The sequence below is a fragment of the Macaca mulatta genome, chromosome 1, assembly GCF_049350105.2.
Source record: "Macaca mulatta isolate MMU2019108-1 chromosome 1, T2T-MMU8v2.0, whole genome shotgun sequence".
Lineage (NCBI taxonomy): Eukaryota > Metazoa > Chordata > Mammalia > Primates > Cercopithecidae > Macaca > Macaca mulatta.
Window position 1 is genome coordinate 119,500,868 of NC_133406.1, and position 21,285 is coordinate 119,522,152.

General features: G+C 41.4%; 2 protein-coding genes across 2 annotated transcripts in view; both read left to right on the forward strand.

Annotated features, from left to right (window-relative positions):
* LOC708768 (NBPF member 20) overlaps positions 1 to 21,285 on the forward strand; it is an 853,661-nt gene that overhangs the window by 499,036 nt on the left and 333,340 nt on the right.
* The window catches only part of RNF115 (ring finger protein 115), an 83,138-nt gene that overhangs the window by 25,821 nt on the left and 36,032 nt on the right, over positions 1 to 21,285 (forward strand). Inside the window, exons 2-3 of the mRNA NM_001266784.1 lie at positions 10,696 to 10,754; positions 15,423 to 15,480. Coding sequence (NP_001253713.1) covers positions 10,696 to 10,754; positions 15,423 to 15,480 — 117 coding nt within the window. The remainder of the gene's footprint in view (positions 1 to 10,695; positions 10,755 to 15,422; positions 15,481 to 21,285) is intronic.

The following is a 21,285-nucleotide window of genomic DNA, read 5'->3' on the forward strand; positions in this document are numbered from 1 at the left end:
AAACACAATTAGTCAGGCATGGTGATGTACGCCTATAGTCCTAGCTACTTGGGAGGCTTTGGTGGGAGGATTGGTTGAGCCTGCAGTCAGCCAAGATTGTACCACTGCATTTCAGTCTGGGCAACAGAGCAAGACCCTTCCCACCCTCACCTACCCCCCTGCCCGACAAAAAAAAAAGCCCACAGTGAACATCTTATTCAGTGGTAAAAGACCGAAAGCTTTCCCCCTAATATCAGGAACATGGCAAAGATGCCCATTCTTGCCACCACTATTTCAACATAGTATTAAGAGTCCTGACCAGAGCCAATTTAGGCAAGAAAAAGAACTTAAAATCACCCAAATTAGAAAGGAAGAAGTAAAATTATCTTTGTTCACAGATGATATGATTTTATTTGTTGAAAACCCTGAGGCCAGCTGCAGTGGCTCATGCCTGTAATCCCAGCACTTTGGGAGGCCGAGGCAGGTGGATCACGAGGTCAAGAGATTGAGAACATCCTGGCCAACATGGTGAAACCCCATCTTTACTAAAAATACAAAAATTAGCTTGGGCATGATGGCAGGCACTTGTAGTCCCAGCTACTTGGGAGGCTGAGGCAGGAGAATGGCGTGAACCTGGGAGGCAGAGCTTGCAGTGAGCCGAGATCGCGCCACTGCACTACCAGCCTGGGTGGCAGAGCGAGACTCCGTCTCAAAGAACACGAAAAACAAAACATAAATACTGCTGAAAAGAATTAAAGAGCTTACAAATAAATAGAAAGACATCCTGTGTTCATGGATTGGAAGACTTAATATTGTTAGGATATGAATTCTGCCCACAGCAATCTATAGATTCAACAGAATACCTATCAAAATCCCAACAGCATTTTTTTTTGCAAATAAAAGTTTCATCCCAAAATTAATTTGGAATCTCAAGGTACCGCTAATAGGCAAAACAGTTTTGAAAAAGAAGAACAAAGCTGGAGGACTCAAACTTTCTGATTTCAAAATATATTACTAAGCTACGGTAATAAAACTGGTGTGGTACTGGCATAACAACAGACATATAGACAATGGAATAGAGACTCCAGAAATAAACCCTTGCATATGTGGTCAGATGATCTTGGACAGGGGTGCCAGGACCACTCTGTGGAGCAAGGACAGTCTCTTCAACCAATAGTGTTGGGAAAACTGGACTTCCACATGCAAAACAAAAATTTGGACTCATATTTTATGCTATATATAAAAATTAACCCAAAGTGGATTAAGGACCTAAACATAAGACCTAAAACTGTAAAGCTCCTAAAAGAAAACTTAGGGGAAAGGCTTTATGATTTTGGATTTGGCAGTGATTTCTTGCATATGACACCATAAACACAGGCAACAAAAGCAAAAACAGACAAATGGGACTGTATAAAACTTAAAAACTGTGGTGCATCAATGAACACAGTCAACTTGAAAAGGCAACCTGTGGAATGGGAGAAAATGTTTGTAAATTGTGTATCTGTTAAAGTATTAATGTCCAGAAAGTAGAAAGAACAACAACTCAACAACAAAAGATCAAATATACAGATTAAAAAATAGGCAAATGACTTGAATAGTCATTTCTCCAAAGATAATAAACCAGTGGTCAAGACGCATTTGAAAAGATGTTCAATATCACTAATCATCAGAGAGATCAACATCACTAATCATCAGAGAGATCAAAACCACAATGAGATATCACCTCACACCCATTAGGATGCCTTCTATTAAAAAACAAACAGGGAATTATGAGTGTTAGTGAAGATTACGAGAAATTGGAACCATTCTTGTGCACTGTTAGTGGGACTGTAAAATGGTGCAACTGTGATGGAAATCAGCATGGCAGTTCCTCAAAAAATTAAAAATAGAATTACTATGTAATCCAGCAAACTCACTTCTGTATGTGTATCTAGAAGTATTCAATGCAGGGCCTCAGAGATATTTTCACACCTATGCTAATAGCAGTACATTCAGGATAGCTGTGAGGTGAAAACAACCCAGATGTCCTTGATGAATAAATAAAATATGGTATATACACACAATGGAATATTATTTAGCCTTAAAAAGGAAATCTGTCACATACTGCAGTGTGGGTGAACCTTGAGGATATTAAGTGAAATAAATCAGTCAAAAAAAGACAAATACTGTATGCTTTCACTTATATTAGGTATTATTACTGAAACACCAGGGGTGTATTCTCGGTCATGCTGCTTGCTGCACAGAAAGCCAGTCACTGAGACAATGAGTATTGCCAGGGAAGGAGGTTTTAATTGGGTGCTGTAGCTGAGGAGACAGGAACTCAGTCTCAAATCCATCTCCCAGGCTGACTAAAATTAAGGGCTTATATAGCAGGGAAGAGCTGTAACTACATGCAGGAAAACAGGAATTAGGGAGAGATAAGGAAGAGAAGTTGGTCAACAGGAAGCAGGAGGTCACTTAGGCAGTCATGATGTGTTGAGGGGTCTGAGGTTTCATTATTTAGATGCAGTGATCTGGTAAGTTTCAGTTCCTTGATATATCTGGGATACCTGATGGTTTCCTGAGAAAGGAACTCAGATAAGACAAATGTAAGTTTTTCACGTTTTAAGACTGGGAGAGTCAATTTCTATTTTTTTCAAAAGAAACTATAATCATCAGTTCTGTGGGACAGTTGGGTTGTTGGTGTCAGTATCAAAAATTACAAATTCATAGAAACAGAGGTAGAATGGTGGTTACCAGGGAATGAAGGGGAGAAATGGGTTGTTGTTGTTTAATGGGTATGGAGTTTCAGTTTTGCAAGATGAGAAGATTCTGGAGATGTTTCACAGCAATGTGAATATACTTAACACTTCTGTTACACTTAAAAATGGTTAATGTGGACCGAGTGTGGTGGCACATGCCTGTAATCCCAGTATTTTGGGAGGCTGAGGCCGGCAGATTGCTTGAGCTTAGGAGTTCAAGACCAGCCTGGGCAACATGGTGAAACCTCATGTCTACAAAAAATACAAAAATTAGCCGGGTGCAGTGGCATGCACCTGTAGTCTCAGGAAGCAGAAGTTACAATGAGTTGAGATGATGCCTCTGCGCTCCAGCTTGGGTGACAGAGGGAGCCCCTGTCTCAGAAAAAAAAAAAAAAGGTTAAGATGGCAAATTTTTGTGTATTTTCTATCACAAAATGTGTAGACAGAATAATATAACGAATCTATATGTATACAGTTTCAACAATTATCAGCTTATAACCAATCTTATTTCATTTCTGTCCTCATCTAACGCCTTGTCTGTTGATTAGTTTGAAGCAATTGATAGAGTTTTTGAGCTCTTAGAGTGAAGGGGTGGACCCTTAACATAGCTGGAAATCATGGGAAAGCTAGTGACTTGTGTGAATCCAGAAGAAAAGTGGTACTAGTAAGTGGAGTGATATGAAGCCTTTATAAGGAAAATCTAGAAACAGGAAATACAGTATCTTTAGAGTATCATTTTGGGGTTTCCAGGTATCTAAGAGGCAGATTAAAGAAATGGAAGTGAAATAGTTTTCTGAAACCAGACTTTGTTCTGAAATCAGACTACTAAAGTATGTAAGATACAAATGTGCATTTTTTACTTTGATAATTAGAGAATGAAGATCTTGTATATTCTAAAAAGTTCTCTGTTGTTTCTGTAATGTTGATTGCAGGAGGATATTCCAGCCTGTGATGTTTATTTTATAATTAGCTACTTTTATCAAGAATAATTAACAGAGCATTTGGGAAGAGTTTTGGCTTTTCTTCCCTGAAATCAAAATATAACTATTGAGAAAGCTTTGATTGTTGCTTATAAATGGAAGGAGTACTTGTCACTTCCAAATGACAGGAAGAACCATAGAGCACTTCTTTTTTTTTTTTTTTTTTTTGAGACGGAGTCTTGCTCTGTTGCCCAGGCTGGGGTGCAGTGGCCGGATCTCAGCTCACTGCAAGCTCCACCTCCCGGGTTTACGCCATTCTCCTGCCTCAGCCTCCCGAGTAGCTGGGACTACAGGCGCCCGCCACCTCGCCCAGCTAGTTTTTTGTATTTTTTAGTAGAGATGGGGTTTCACCGTGTTAGCCAGGATGGTCTCGATCTCCTGACCTCGTGATCCACCCGTCTCGGCCTCCCAAAGTGCTGGGATTACAGGCTTGAGCCACCGCGCCCGGCCACCACAGAGCACTTCTACAGTTTGATTTATATCTCTGAAGTGTCATGTTCCTGTGAAGGAGCTGTAGTGGTTGACAGCCTGGTTCCTAGAACTGAGGAGGCGAAGCCAGCTGAGCTTCTAGATTGGGTGGGGACTTGGAGGACTTTTGTGTCTAGCGAAAGCATTGTAAATGCACCAGTCAGCAGCTCTGTGTCTAGCTAAAGGATTGTAAACACACCAATCAACACTCTGTAGAAAGGTACCAATCAGCACTCTATAAAATGGACCAATCAGCGCTCTGTAAAATGAACCAATCAAGCGGGATGTGGATGGGGACAAATAAGGGAATAAAAGCGGGCCATCCTCAGCCCAGTGCAGCAACCCGCTCGGGTCGCCTTCCAAGTAGTGGAAAGTTTGTTCTTTCGCTCCTGGCAGTAAATCTTGTTGCTGCTCACTCTTTGGGGCCGCACTACCTTTATGAGCTGAAACACTCACCTGGAGGGTCTGTGGCTTCATTCCTGAAGCCAGCGAACTCAGGAATCCACCAGGAGGAATAACTCCAGAGGCGCAACCTTTAAGAGCCGTGACACTTCCTGCGGAGGTCTGCGACTTCACTCCTGAAGTCTGCGAGACCACGAACCAACCGGAAGGAATAAACGCTGGACACATCTGAACATCTGAAGGAACAAACTCCAGACACACCATCTTTAAGAAGTGTAACACTCACCGCGAGGGTCCGCGGCTTCATTGTTGAAGTCAGTGAGACCAAGAACCCACCGGAAGGAATACATTCCGGACACAGAGCCGTGACTGGGACCATGTGAAGTGGGGACTTCATGTGATCCCCATCCGAGATGACACCACTGCACTCCAGTCTGGGCGACAGAGTGAGACTCTGTCTCCAAAAAAAAAAAAAAAAAAGAAATTAGACGCCCCTTGCCATACAGAAAGGGAAATAGTGTTCTAGTTACAGGAAGCTTTTGGGCAATGCTGAGCTTGATGAGTTCGAAGAATCAAAAGAAGGCTAGTTTGTGGCTAGAACACACTGAGGGAGGGGAGAGGTGGGTAGTCTAGAATGAGATTGTCAAGTTGAGCACAGAACAGCCCTGTAAATCGTGTTAAAGAATTTAATTTTAAGTGTTTTTGTAAATAATTGAAAGATTTTAAGCTGGGTAATGACGTGGTCTGTTTTATGCTTTAAAAAAGATGGTTCTTTTTTGATTTTAGATTGGAAAGGACTAAATGAGAAGCAGGACACGACTTAAGAGGGAAGATACTCAGGCTGGGCGTGGTGGCCCAGGCCTGTAATTCCAGCGCTTTGAGAGGCTGAGGCAGGTGGATCACTTGAGGTCAGGAGTTCGAGACCAGCCTGGCCAACGTGGCGAAACACCGTCTCTATTAAAAATACAAAAATTAGCCGGGTGTGGTGACACATGCCTGTAATCCCAGCCACTCTGGAGGCTAAGGTGGGAGAATTGCTTGAACCCAGGAGGCAAAGATTGCAGTGAGCCAAGATGGTGCCACTGCACCCCAGCCTGAGTGACAGAGCGAGACTTCATCTCAAAAAAAAAAAAAAAAAAAAAAAAAAGGAAAAAGAGGGGAAGATATTTAGTGCTCAGAGCCAGTACTGGCTTGGGTTAAGGTAGCGGCAGCGGCACAAGGAGTATGTAGATTTGGGAAATGTGTTTGTGTTTGGAGTACCAGGATTTGATGGTGGGAGGTGAAAGAGAGGCGTTAGGAATGACCCCTGGGTTTCTAGTATGAGCAAACTGGTATGCCACGTCTTGAGGGGGGGTGTGTGTAAGAGAGAAAAAGCGTGTGAGAGCGCATACATATAAGAGTGAGTGAGTCTGGAATTCAGAAGACTGGCCTGGGATAGAGATATACATTTGGGGGGAGTTGGCATATAGAGATATTTAAAGCAATAGGAATGAGTGAGAGAGGGAGAGAGAAGAAAGAGGGCCTAGCACTGTGATTTCATTTTACTATTGACTCTTTTTTTGAATTTAATCTTAGACATTAGAATAGATAAGGTTAGCTTTCCAAAATCAGTCTCATTTGCATTCGGCATTCAGATACACTCGTGTATGTATGTGTGTATGTGTATATGTGTGTGTGTGTGTGTGTGTGTGTGTATATATATATATATATTTTTTTTTGATACAGAGTCTCACTCTCACCCAGACTATAGTGCAGTTGTGCCATCACAGCTCACTGCAGCCTCAACCTCCTGGGCTCAAGCGATCCTTTGGCCTCAGCTTCCCAAGTAGCTGGGACTACAGGCATGTGCCATCATGCCTGGCTAATTTTTAAATTTTTGTAGAGACGAGGTCTCACTATGTTGCCCAGGCTGGTCTCAAACTCCTGAGCTCTAGCAATCCTCCCGCCTCAGCCTCCCAAAGTGTTAGGATTGTAGGTGTGAGCCACCACGCCTAACCAGATAAGTTTTCTTAATGGGAGAGAAAGGGAGGGAGTTGCAGCTTTCTGGGAGGGTAGCGGATGAAGGAGTAGAGGAGGACTCAGGGATTTATGTGGTCCTCAGATTACTTTATTTCTGGAGTAGTTTACAGTATGCCTGTTGTGAATGTGTCTCATCCTTCATGTGTGTAGTGGGGAAAAAAGGTTGAGTTTCTGATCCTGAAGGTAAAGTTGATATTAATAGTTATCTAAAGTTTGCTACATTCTGACCCCTATCTGCCTGTCTGCATATCCACATTCATACCACTCCCAACCTCCATGCATGCTGTTTTCGATCATCATGGTCCTAAACCTATTATTTCCTTTTTCATTGGACAAATTATTTTAGGTGTGTGTTTCAGTCAGAGCTTTCCCTAGTTCTCCCAGGCAAACTCTGTATTTGTTTCTGTTTCCAGTGTTCATTGATTATAGCAATTATTGTATTAGATTCGCTGTTTCTTGGTTTGACTGTCTCCTCAAGAAACTAATCTTTTTGACATGAGGGTTTTTTTTTTTTTTTTCCTTTTTAAAAAGCATTTGAGGGCCAGGCATGGTGGGTTATGCCTGTAATCCCAGCACTTTGGGAGGATCACTTGAGCACAGGAGTTTGAGGCTGCCATGAGCTGTGATTGTGCCACTGCACACCACTCTTGGTGACAGAATGAGACCCCATCTCTTTAGAAAAAAAGCATTTGAGTGTTTGAATTGCCATCCTGTCTTTCTTTGAAGAGTCAAATACAGCTTACATCATCTTCAGGTAAAACAAAATTTTGGGTTCAGAAACTATAGGGCATAAGAAAATACTTGAACTGGGCACAGTATCTCATGCCTGTAATTCCAGCACTTTGGGAGGCCAAGGTGGGCAGATTGCTTGAGCTCAGGAGTTCTTCCAGACCAGCCTGGGCAACGTGGCGAGACCTTATCTCTGCCAAAAATACAAATAGCTGGCCATGGTGTGTGCCTGTGGTCCCAGCTGAGACCAGGAGGATTGCCTGAGCCCTGGAAGTCAAGGCTGCAGTGAGCCAAAATTGTGCCACTGCACTCCAGCCTGGGCAACAGAGTGAGATCCTGTCTCAAAAATAAATAAATAAATAAATAAGAAAGAAAATGGTTGAAAATGTCTTTCCTGTGCCTTTGGAGTCCAGGATGAGGTTAAAAAAAAAATGTTTCCCAGATCTATTTTTATAGGTAGTTAAAATATACTTTAAAAAATTACTATAAGGTAGTGTCTAAAGTGTATTCTTATCCCCAACACTTGATACTATTTAAAAGAAAGATTTATTATTGAAGGAAATAGAAATTGACTTAATGGAATTGTTTTGGTTATTTGAATTGTCATTTCTGTAGGGTATTTGAGAATGTTAGGTTTTATTTGGAATCATTGATAAACAGAAGATAGATTAGAATAGAAATATTGTACCGCTTCATTGTTCCTAGTCTACAAATTGATTTATGCTGTTACTCAGTTTATGTCTCTCTCTCTCTTTTTTTTTTTTTTGAGGTGGAGTTTCGCTTTTGTTGCCCAGGCTGGAGTGCAATGGCGCAATCTTGGCTCACTGCAACCTCCGCCTCCCAGGTTCAAGCGATTGTCCTGCCTTAGCCTCCTGAATAGCTGGGATTACAGGCATGTGCCACCACGGCTAATTTTGTAATTTTTTTTTTTTTTTTAAGTAGAGATGGAGTTTCTCCATGTTGGTTAGGCTGATCTCAAATTCCCGACCTCAGATGATCCACCTGCCTGGCCTCCCAAAGTGCTGGGATTCCAGGCATGAGCCACCATGCCCGGCCCAGTTTTATGTTTCTTGTATGTATAGTAAAAAGTAGCAGTCTCTTTCTTTACATAGTAAAAAGTAGCAGTTTCTTACTTTTTTTTTTTGAGACAGAGTCTGGATCTGTCGCCCAGGCTGGAGTGCAACAGCACTATCTGGTCTCACTGTAACCTCTGCCTCCTGGGTTCAGGAAGTTTTCCTGCCTCAGCCTTCCAAGTAACTGGAACTACAGGCACACGCCACCACACCCCAGCTAATTTTACATTTTTAGTAGAGATGGAATTTCACCCTGATGGCAAGGGTGGTCTTGAACTCCTGACCTCAAGTGATCCGCCCACCTTGGCCTCCCAAAGTGTTAGGATTACAGGTGTGAGCCACCACGCCCAGCCTAAAAGTAGTGGTTTCTATACCTGTCATTATCATAATATTTTACTGCTTTGAGATATATATATATATATATATAGTGGAGTTTTTTTTGTTAGATTTGAAGAGAAAATTAGACGATGAATTCATTCTAATTAAAAAAAAAAACCTAAATTTTAGGTCAGGCGTGGTGGCTCACGCCTGTAATCCCACCACTTTAGGAGGCCAAGGTGGGCAGATCACCTGAGGTTAGGAGTTCGAGACCAGCCTGACCAACATGGTAGAACCCCGTCTCTACTAAAAATACAAAATTAGCTTGGCATGGTGGCAGGTGCCTATAATCCCAGCTACTTGGGAGGCTGAGGCAGGAGAATGGCTTGAACCTGGGAGGGAGAGATGGCAGTGAGCTAAGACCATGCCATTGCACTCCAGCCTGGGCAACAAGAGCAAAACTCCGTCTAAAAAAAAAAAATAGGCCGGGCGCAGTGGCTCACGCCTGTAATCTCAGCACATGGGGAGGCTGAGGCGGGGGGATCACCTGAGGTCGGGAGTTCAAGACCAGCTTGACCAACATGGAGAAACCCCGTCTCTAGTCTCTACTAAAAATACAAAATTAGCTGGGCGTGGTGGTGCATGCCTGTAATCCCAGCTACTTGGAAGGCTGAGGCAGGAGAATCGCTTGAACCCGGGAGGCGGAGGTTGTGGTGAGCCAAGATCGCACCATTGCACTCCAGTCTGGGCAATAAGAGCGAAACTCCGTCTCAAAATAAATAAATGAATAACCTAAATTTTAAAATAAAGAAAAAAATCTTTGGCACTCTACCTTTCAGCTGTCAGTGGAAACCACTTAGGTAGCTATGAAACAATTCTGCAAATATTTTATGGAATTCCGTATTTGCCAGAGTATAATAGAAAAAACTAGGCCGGTACTGGACTGGGCGTGGTTGCTTATGCCTGTAATCCCAGCACTTTGGGAGGCCGAGGCGGGTGGATCACCTGAGGTCAGGAGTTTGAGACCAGCCTGACCGACATGGTGAAACCCCGTCTCTACTGAAAATACAAAAATTAGCCAGGAGCTTATAATCCCAGCTACTCAGGAGGCTGAGGCAGGAGAATCATTTGAACCCAGGAGGTGGAGGTTGCAGTGAGCCGAGATCATGCCATTGCATTGCACTCTAGCTCCTGAGGTCCTGGGCAAGAGAGTAAGACTCCATCTCAAAAAAAAAAAAAAAAAAAAGAAGGCTGAGTATGGTGGCTTATGCCTGTAACCCCACCACTTTGGGAGGCCTAGGCAGGTGGATCAGCTGAGGTCAGGAGTTCGAGACTAGCCTGACCAACGTGGAAAAACCTCATCTCTACTAAAAATACAAAATTAGCCGAGCGTGTTTGTGCATGCCTGTAATCCCAGCTACTTGGGAAGCTGAGGCAGGAGAATCATTTGAACCCAGGAGGTGGAGGTTGCCGTGAGCCGAGATCATGCCATTGCACACTCCAGCCTGGGCAACAAAAACGAAACTCTGTCTCAAAAAAAAAAAAAAGAAAAGAAAAGAAAAAGAAAAAAGAAGAAACTAGCCTGGGCTCAGTGGCTTATGCCTATAATTCCAGCACTTTGGGAGGTTGAGGCAGGAAGATCCGTTCAGGAGTTTGAGATCAGCTTGGGCAACATAGCAAGACCTCATCCTCTACAAAAAATAAAAAAAATTAGGCATGTTGGCATATGCCTGTGGTCCTAGCTACTCTGAAGGCTGAGGCAGGAGGATCTCTTGAACCTGGGAGATCGAGGTTGCAGTGAACCATGATCATACCACTGCAGTCCAGCCTGGGTGACAGATCACAAAAGAAAAAAAAATACTACTCGAGTCAGCAAGTACATACCGCATTTCAGAGCCTCAGCTTGTATACTGCATGTTATTCTGAAACTTCAGATCTCACTTAGCTTTCTAATGAAAAATTTTTGTTTCTTCCTTTCTTTTATAGGAATATATTTGTCCCAGATGTGAATCAGGCTTTATTGAAGAAGTGACAGATGATTCCAGGTATTGTACAAGCTCATGAATAAGTCAGACATTATATTATCAAAACTATTTTCTCTCAGCATGGACTGAGTAAATTGAATTTGTTTTATAACTTACACTCTACAGAGAGAGCGAGAGTGAGAGAGAGAGAGAAAGAGAGTGTCAGTGAGTGCATGAGCTTGCACAAAAGAGGGCAGAAGAATGGGAGAGGAAAAAGAAAGAAAAATGGGAAAATTTGGAAAGTAATAAGATAGCAGATGTGGTGATATGCACTGCTTCTGATTGTATGTGGCATTCCATGTACAACTGTACGCATGTCAGAGTAAATCTGGTAAGTTTTCATTTATTAGCTGAGACTTGGGGGCTTATCTTAGATTATTAGTTGGTTTTTAGTGACCACTCTGATGCCTGAAGGTAAACTGCTGTTATACCTCTTTGGTGGGTTAGGGAGTGACTTCTGACATAGATACCTAATCAGGTAAACAGGCTGTTCTAGTCAGGGAAGCTGATTGTTCCTCTACTTTGAGGAAGCCTTGAGTCTCTTGTTCTTATTAAGATTATTTGGCCAGTGTGGTGGATCATGCCTGTAATCCTAACACTTTGAGAGGTCGAGGTAGGTGGATCACCTGAGGTCAGGAGCTCGAGACCAGCCTGGTAGCCTGGTCAACATGGTGAAATCCCATCTCCTCTAAAAATACAAAAATTAGCCACGTATAGTGGCGGGTGCCTATAATCCCAGCTACTTGAGAGGCTGAGGCAGGAGAATCACTTGAAACTGGGAGGCGGAGGTTGCAGTGAGCCAAGGCTCCAGCCTGGGCAACAAGAGCGAAACTGTGTCTCAAAAAAAAGAAAAAAGATTGTTGCTGTCAAACTTAGGCCATCTTTCCAGTGTAATATTAATATATGGGTTTGCAGTGCTTGGAATTTGTTCTTATTGGCCTTAGTAAAGGTATACAGCTGATAAAAAGGGGAAATATTTCTGGAAGTGACTTACATGTTCTTTTTTTGTTTATGTGAACAAAACTATAAAATGTGTTTTCTTGTTTTTTTTTGTTTTTTGTTTTTTGTTCTTTTCTTGAGACAGAGTCTTGCTCTGTTGCCAGGCCGAAGTGCAGTGGTTCGATCTCGGCTCACTGCAACCTCTCCCTCCCGGGTTCAAACGATTCTTGGGCCTCAGTCTGCCCAGTAGCTGGGACTACAGGTGTGCGCCACTGTGCCCTGCTAATTTTTTTTGTATTTTTAGTAGAGACGGAGTTTTGCTGTGTTGGCCAGGCTGATCTCGAACACCTGGCCTCAAGTGATTCGTCTGTCTTGGCCTCCCAAAGTGGTGGGATTACAGGCATGAGCCACTGTGCCCAACCTAAAATCTTTTTTTTTTTTTTTGAGACGGAGTCTCACTCACTCTGTTGCCCAGGCTGGAGTGCAATGGCACGATCTTGACTCACTGCAACCTCTGCCTCCCAGGTTCAAGTGATTCTCCTGCCTCAGCCTCCCAAGTAGCTGGGATTATAGGCACCCGCCACCACGCTTGGCTAATTTTTGTATTTTTAGTAGAGATGGGGTTTTACCATGTTTGCCAGGCTGGTCTTGAAGTCCTGACCTCATGATCTGCCCGCCTCAGCCTCCCGAAGCGTTGGGATTACAGGTGTGAGCCACTGCACCTGGCCTAACCTAAAATTTTAATAAATTTTAAAATAGCATTGATAGGATGGCCTCTTTTGGTAAACACAATGGCACATTTGTTCTTTTGGGGCTATTTGGTTAAACATTGGTCTGAAAATTGAAGAAATACTGACTGGTCAAAAAGAATCTGTAATCTGAAGCATCTTAATCTTGGAGTGACTTTGGGGATTTTAATGGCAGTAGGTAATTCCTTTACTGTTACTGTTGGCAGAATCTAAAGTTTGAAGGTACCTTCCACAACCAGGAAAAACTACACATTTTACAGTATGTACTATTAGTTTTACTTTACTAATGATTGGTGATTATATGTGTAAACAAGCTGGAGCTTCTGGGGCAATATGTGGCATGGGATCTATTTTGATACAGTTAAATGTCATCTTGGTTTTAAATAGTACAATACCAACACTAAACCTTTAAGAATAGCATGACTGCAAAATTAGCAGTTTTGTGTGGATGGCATGCTAACTTGGGATAGCTTTTTGTTTGTGCCATTATAATTGCATCAAATACTTATTTCAGGCACTTATGCTCTGCATGTGCTAAATAAAGGATATATTGGTTGTGGGGGAACGATTAATGGGCTTATTTTTTGCCAAGTTTTCAAATAGTAACCCTGGTTTCTTTAGGCAGATAGTACTTTTATGCAAATACAGTTATAAATGAGAATGAATAACTATAGGATGAATCTTTGCCTAGCAGGGAACTATGGATTCTGTGGTTTTTGTTCTTAATTCTTTTATGTGTCTTTGTAGATCAAAGGTTGTCTTATATAGGTGCTATTGGTAGCAGTTTACTCATACAGACTGTGTGTTTTGAAAGAGATTAGTGTTTTACATGAAAGAAGATATCTTTTTCTTAGAATCCTTGTTTTAGAGGCAGTATGGTATTTCCTTCTATAAAGTTCATAAATATTTGCTGATTTAAATATTTAGCAGTTGCAGTGGTAAGTAGTGGAAGGGTAAAAACCAGTAAGAGGAGGTTCTCACATGTAAATATTAGATGATGGGCGCCATCTGCTCTTAAACTTCCATGTAGAGGAGCACACTGTAAGTTTTCTTAAGCTTTGTAACATTTCTCAGAACAACGTGGTGCTTTCTATTATCCCTTCTCTATGATTAGCTCTATTACTCTTAAAATGTAAAGGAATTTTAAGGAAAGCGAACAGTGAGGTAGCTTCAGGGAGAGCAGAACCCCAGAAGATAAGAGTTGCAGTTTCAATTACCAAGGATATTTAAATCCCTGAAACTGTGTAGTAAAGGCAGGAAGGAAGAGTCCTGGAAACCTGTCTGGGCTTGAGCAATCAAATGGATACATAGCCACTCAACTTAGTTTTTTATGGTATGTGGTAGTTCAGTTAGCTCTTTTTTTTTTTTTTTTTTTTTTTTTGAGACGGAGTCTCACTCTGTAGCCCAGGCTGGAGTGCAGTGGCCGGATCTCAGCTCACTGCAAGCTCCGCCTCCCGGGTTCACGCCATTCTCCGGCCTCAGCCTCCCAAGTAGCTGGGACTACAGGCGCCCGCCACCTCGCCCGGCTAGTTTTTTGTATTTCTTAGTAGAGACGGGGTTTCACCGTGTTAGCCAGGATGGTCTCGATCTCCTGACCTCGTGATCCACCCGTCTCGGCCTCCCAAAGTGCTGGGATTACAGGCTTGAGCCACCGCGCCCGGCCCAGTTAGCTCTTTATTTAGCATAGATGTACAAGTACTTTTGGGCTTGTTATACATTTGGAGTGATTTTTACAAAAGTGGTTTTCTGAAATTAATAGAGGTATTAAATGGTTTCTAATCATGGAATAAGGCTTGAGAATGATTGCATAAAGAATGGCATTAGCTTTGCTTTTTCATTTTTGGTTTCAGACTAACTAGGGTGTGTGTGTTTCCTCAGTGAGCTCAGCACAATGCCTGGATTGGTATTGTAATCCTACAGATGAAAACTATTTGTAGTAGTTTGTGAACTTATCATTGGGGTGAGTGTTTCTATGTTTGTGTGCTTAAGTGTGTCTCTTGAGGTAAAAGTGGTATCCAGCAGTTCCTGTGATTCTTTCCATTCCCCCTTCCTGGATGTGTTAGCTTGTTTTCTTTGTTCTTTGCAAATTTCATGAGGACAATGGGATTTAATATTTCTCTCCATTCTTCAGGGTCCTTGGGAATAGATAGTTATTTTATCATTTTCACGTGATTAATTCAACAACTTTTATTTTTGAGTCTCAATATAGGATATTGACATTGCAGGGTTTTTAAAGGTGATAGTACTGTGTAATGTCTGACACTTAATGAACACTCTACGTGTATTTGAGAGGCATTAATAAATTGCAGTCTTTGCCTCCTGAATTTATATTGATGAAGGAGGCAAATGGGTTGAAATGGATGCAGCACATCCTAGATATTTATAATACAAGGTAGGTTTTAGAATCAAAGTGAGAGTGCAGAGGGGTGTGGAAGAGTCTTATTTGGTTGGTGAGTACAGAAAGGCTTGATGGAGGAGGTAGCATTTGAGTTGGGTCCTGAAAGGTGGGTAGGGGGAGAAATATTTATTGAATCCTTTTATAGTGTTTTAAACACAGTACCAGGCCCCTTACGTTACTACATTTAATCATTCCTAAGACATATTAACTATTGTAGCTGCACATGTTTTGTTCATCTGGTGGTTGAATGGTTTTTTAGTGAAACATTTTGTTTTGTTAGTGTTTTTTGAGGATAAATGTTTTTCTTTTGATAGGTCAAATCTGAATTGCATTGCTGGCTGTGGGTCCTTCTTCCTTCTCTATGGTGACTTCTCCAATTTTCACTGGATTTAGCCTTGAAAATCACTTGATTTTGTGGTTTATGATACTTCTCATAGGTTAATTTACATGCCAGTTATTCATAATTTCCTTTATAGGTGTTGTGTTGGGATGAGTTATTTTTCCTTATTGGGCTTTGTTCTCATTATGCCATTCTATATTTAGCTTCTGGGAGGGGAGCTTGTTCCTGGGAATAGAATCACCACTCATTCCTTTTCTCTTTAGTTTTTTAGGTGGTGGCGGCAGTCGGATAGACAATAGCACAACAACACATTTTGCAGAGGTAAGTTTTCCTTTAGTTGTAGGAATTCTTTGAGAAGTGGTTAGGTGTTAAAATCATGGCAGATACTAATTTTCCAGTGTGGCAAGACATCAGAGTTTAACTGAATGTATAAGAAAAAATGTGGGCCAGAGTAACCCTTGGGAAGGTTTGTGTTTTCAGTAACTGGGGCTTGAGCATGTTACCTTTGATAAACCCTTGTTTAGGAGAAAGTAATAGCCTCAAACTGTATTCTTTTAAACTGGTAGTGTTTTTAATTCTTGTTTTCTACTTCGTTATTGTACATACAGTGTGAGAATAAAAAGCTTGTGCTGTTTTTGAAATAACAGTGTTGCAGACTCTGCTTTAATGGTGTGACAACCAGGTAAAGTGCAGGCCAGGATGAGTTGTCGAAGTCACAATGAAATAGTCTTCAACCTTGTACAGAGGTACTGGTTTCCAGGGCTTACCTTTAGTCAACACAGTAGTTTGGTGTAGATTAAGGATACATTTACTTGCCTTTCAGATCCCAAGATGGGGTCTGTAAATAATTTCTATGTGTTCTTATAATGTGGCGTCCATATTTTTTGGGAAAAATCTTAACTGTGTTTTGAAAATAGGGTATTAGTCTTCATTCTTGAATACCATTTTATATTAAATCCAGAGTAATTTTCTTTTTTCACTTTGTCCATTGACCTAAAGTCTCTTTAGTTGTCTTTTTTTAAAAAAAGAAACCATTGTAACTATTTTTAAGTGTATAATTCAGTGGCATTAGTACTCTCTGTTTTTAATCATTTAGAGACTACAGCCCAGAAGGTACAAACCTGCCAGCCTACAAAAAAGACTGATGTTTTTCTTTTGCTTGTTTGTATGTGTACCCTATATTGCCATACAACTTGTTCAGCTCTAGAAAGCTGACAGATGCTAAAAGTAAGAAATAAGTTAAATCCCATAATCAGGATTTCTTTGTTTTAGGATCACATTAACCTTTTCCAGAGATAGCTGAAGTGCCTAGAGAGATAGCAAAATATTTCACTGTTTTGTATGTAAATTGAAATTGTACTAGTAGTATATTTGAAAAGTGATATTTAAGAAGAAGCCTGTAAAACCCTAAGCTTCTCTCCCTTATTATTTGAAAATTGTTTTAAGACCTGTAGCCCCCACATTTTGATGTTGTTAGATTTACCAACATTGTGTGGGTAATGGTCCAGTTCTATTTAGGGTGGTTTTTCTGCTTATGGTCTGTACTACTTCTTAATATCCAGTATTAAGAGTTTTGGTTAACTCTGAACTGCCCAGGTTGATTAGAGTGATTCCAGACAGATCATGTTTTGAACTTCCATTTTTATTTTCTCATTTTAATGAATTGAAAAACGTTATTTAAAATGTGTTCTGGGCCAGGCATGGTGACTCACGCCTGTAATCCCAACACCTTGGGGGCTGAGGTGAGCAGATCACCTGAGGGCTGGAGTTCGAGACCAGCCTAGTCAACATGGTGAAACCCCATCTCTACTAAAAATACAATAAATTAGCTGGGCATGGTGACATGTGCCTGTAATCCTAGCTGCATGGGAGGCTGAGACACGAGAATTGCTTGAACACGAGAATTGCTTGAACCCGAGAATTGCTTGAGGCAGAGGTTGCAATGAGTCGAGATCGCACCACTGCATTCCAGCCTGGGTGACAGAGCGAGACTCCATCTCAAAAAAATAAAATAAAATAAAATGTATTCTGTTTGCCAGTCCTGGAAGCCTTTGTGATTTCAGTATTCTTTTCTCTTGTGTGTGCTATTTGTGATAACACAGATTGTCACTTACTGATTATGCATATGCAGAAGAAGAAATTTCATTTGATTTTTCTTTAGTGTTCTCTTTTAGGTAATGGAAATAGATTGGTCTGCCAATTTTGTAGATATGACTCACCAGGAAGAGATGCATTGAGTAAGAAGAAAAATAAATATATGTAGTCAGTTACCTAACTTTAGTAATGCTAAATCCGACACTGATGGCATGAGTTATCCTTCAGGTGTTAAAGTAATTTTGCTGATTCATAGCTTGTAACTTCATATTCTTTAGATGTTGCCAGGGATTTTTAAAAAATTAGCTAAGAAGTGTATGTGTGTGTGTGTGAGTGTTTGTGTGTGTGTGTATGTGTGTGTGTGTGTTTAAGAGATGGGGCTTTACTGTGTTGCCCAGGCTGGACTCGAACTTCTGAGCTTAAGTGATCTTCCCACCTCAGGTTCCCTAGTAGCTGGAATTACAGGCAGGTGTCACTGTGCCTGACTAAAAGTATATATTGAATGTTTCATACATAGCACTCTCCTAGAAATAGGGCCAGGAAGTAAATGTCATGGTTGCCTTGCCTGAAAGGAACTTAAAATTTAGTTGTGGAGCAAGTGAAACACTTAAGAAAACAGGGAAGGCTGGGCGTGGTGGCTCATGCCTGTAATCCCAACACTTTGGGAGGCCAAGGCGGGTGGATCACCTGAGGTAAGGAGTTTGAGACCAGCTTGGCCAACATGGTGAAACCCCATCTTTACTAAAAAATACAAAAAATTAGCCAGGCATGGTGGTGAGCGCCTGTAATTCCAGCTACTCAGGAGGCTGAGGCAGGAGAATCGCTTGAACCCAGGAGGCGGAGGTTGCAGTGAGCGGAGATTGCACCACTGCACTCCAGCCTGGGCAATAAGAGCGAAACTCTGTCTCCAAAAAAAAAAAAAAAAAAAAAATGTACAGAGTATAATAAATTTATTGTGGGATATATGTAACAAGTATAGTAGAAGGAAGAGATAAGGTGGGCCATGGTCTTGAGGAGAGGTCATATAACAGTGATTAAGAGCACAGCCTCTGGAACCAAATTGCCTGAGCTCAAATCCTGTGTCTGCCACTTATTGGCTGTGTAACCTGGGCAAAGTTACTTAGAATCTCTCAGTGCCTCTCTTGTTTCCTTGTCTGTAAATTGGGGGAAATAATCATCCTTTCCTCATAGGGATGTTATGATGATTAAATTGAGTTAATACATGCTAGGTGTGTAGACCTGACTGTGCCTACCATCTAGTGAGTGCTTGATACATTTTAGCCATTCTTAAGACTTCATAGAGAAGGTAAAACTTGGCACTGGAGCCTTGAAGAGTAGGTGGAATTTAGATAAGCAAAGATGTGAAAATTATCTCAAAATAATATTCATAAGCTGTAAGGTTTTATGCTTATGTCGCTGAAGAAAAAACAGAAATAAAATTATATATAGAAACTAAAGTTGTTTTTCTTTTCCCCGCTTTAGTTGGTAATTTCAGCAAAGACTTATGCTCAGGTTTGCTCTATTTTTCTTTAGCCGGAGGTACTTGTACAATGAGGTGGTTATTTTCTATAAGTAACATTTACTGATAGCTGAATTCTTAAAATACTGACTGTATTAGAAGAGGCTCATTCCAAGAAAATTTCTGACAAAATCGGTATTGACTTTTTTTTTAAAAAATGAGACTGGGGTGGGAGATAAGAGACTAATGGGATAGAGAGAAGGTAGGGGAGGGTTGCCAGTTACATGGGAGCAATGTTTGAATAATGTGTGAGGGCCAGTGGAGAGTGAATCTGAAAATGTTGCTAGCAATTTGTAGAGAGAAGACATTGCTATACTAAGCTCCTGCTGGTAATCTGGAAAGTGAGCCCCATAGCTACCTGAAGGTTTCATTGATTACTTGCACTTCTGACCATGACCTGGTGCCAGTGGGTCATCTGATCTTAGAGTCTCAGCTTACCTGAATGGATCACTTCAGTGCAAGAGTGGCTCTGGCGGCTGCCTCAGATTAGGAGAAAATAAGATACATGGCTTTCTGGAAAAAAGAGCTCTCAGGTATGCACAAGAGGGCAGAGTGCTCTGAGCTGTCTGATTTATATGTATTTAAATAAAATTTGTTTTTGTTACATAAGCAGCATTATAGTGGCAGTAAAAAAAATTAAAAATATGTATCTTCAGTTTCACAATTTTTTTTTTTTTTTTTAAGACAGAGTCTCACTCTGTTGTCCAGGCTGGAGTGCAGTGGTGCAATCTCGGCTCACTGCAACCTCCGCCTTCTGGGTTCAAGTGATTCTCCTGCCTCAGCCTCCTGAGTAGCTGGGGCCACAGGCGCATGTCACCACGCCTCGCTAATTTTTTGTGTTTTTAGTAGAGACGGGGTTTCACCATGTTAGCCAGGATGGTCTCAATCTCCTGACCTCATGATCCGCCCGCCTTGGCCTCTCGAAGTGCCGGGATTACAGGTGTGAGCCACTGCGTCCATTCGAGTTTCACTATTCTAAGAGCTCCCTTTTTCCATACATTTCCTTTCAGATTTTGTCCTAAGGTGTAGATACTGAAAAATAACAACCTTAAGCTTTTTTGTTTTTGTTTTTTTGAGGCGGAGTCTTGCTCTGTTGCCCAGGCTGGAGTGCAGTGGCATGATCTCGGCTTACTGCAACCTCTGCCTCCTGGGTTTGGGTGATTCTCTCACCTCAGCCTCCTGAGTAGCTTAGATTACAGGCCCCCGCCACCTAGCGTGACTGATTTTTGTATTTTTAGTATTTTACCAAGTAAAATAATTTATAATTTTTGTAATTTTGTATTTTACCAAGTTGGCCAGGCTCGTCTGGAACTCCTGACCTCAGGTGATCCTCCCGTCTTGGCCTCCCAGAGTGCTGGGATTACAGGCATGAGCCACTGTGCCTCGGCCTAAGCTTTTTTAAAAATGAGAAATATCTGCCGGGTGTGCAGATCACGTGAGGTCAGGAGTTCCAGACCAGCCTGACCACTGTGGCGAAACCCCCCCATCTTTACTAAAAATAAAAAAAATAACTGGGTGTGGTGGTGGGCACCTGTAATCCCAGCTGTTCGGGAAGCTGAGGCAGGAGAATCGCTTGAACCCAGGAGGCAGAGGTTGCAATGAGTTGAGATCGCACTACTGCACTCTAGCCTAAGCAACAGAGCAAGACTCTGTCTCAAAAAAAAAAAAGAAATATCCCATATTCTCATTACTTGATTATAGCTTTATGCATTTTTTAGCATACTTCTCATTTCTCATATGCATACCTCATAACTGTTTAGAGTTGCTGTCATAAGAGTATATCGTATTTCTGCCTCTAAAAATTTACTTGGTATTATGTCATAAACTTTTTACTTGTCTCTCTATAGTTAATAGAATTATAGCTGGACATGGTGGCTCACGCTTGTAATCCTAGCACTTTGGAAGGGTGGAGGCAGGCGTATCGCTTGAGCCCAGGAGTTCAAGACTGGCCTGGGCAACATGGTAAAACCCTGTCTCTACAAAAATAAAAATAAAAAGTTAGCCAGGTATAGTGGCATATGCCTGTAGTCCCAGCTATTCGAGAGGCGGAGGTGGGAGAGTCTCTTGAGCCTGGGAGGCAGAGATTGCAGTGAGCTGAGATCGTGCCACTGTACCCCAGCCTGGGTGTCCAAGTGAGACCCTGTCTCAAAAAAAAAAGAAAAAAAAATTTAGGACTTCATATTCTTTAATGGCTACACTATATTTATTGAACTATTATCCTGTGTTAGGCATGTCTAGTTATATATGATGGTTGATCATTGATCATACTTCTTCTACCTAAGTCTACAACATACTGAGAAATAAAACAGAACACCGGACAGATGGATATAAAAATTTAATTTTTATTCACCTGAATTGGAACACAAAGTTGAACTGTGGCCAAATGGACATCCTAAGTTTATACAGGATGACCTACCTGAGAATTAGAGTCTGCAGAGCCGGCACACATAATCAGAACCTCTTATTTTGCATTTGTGCAACTTCACTTGCTGGAGAAATGTGAAATCATTAGA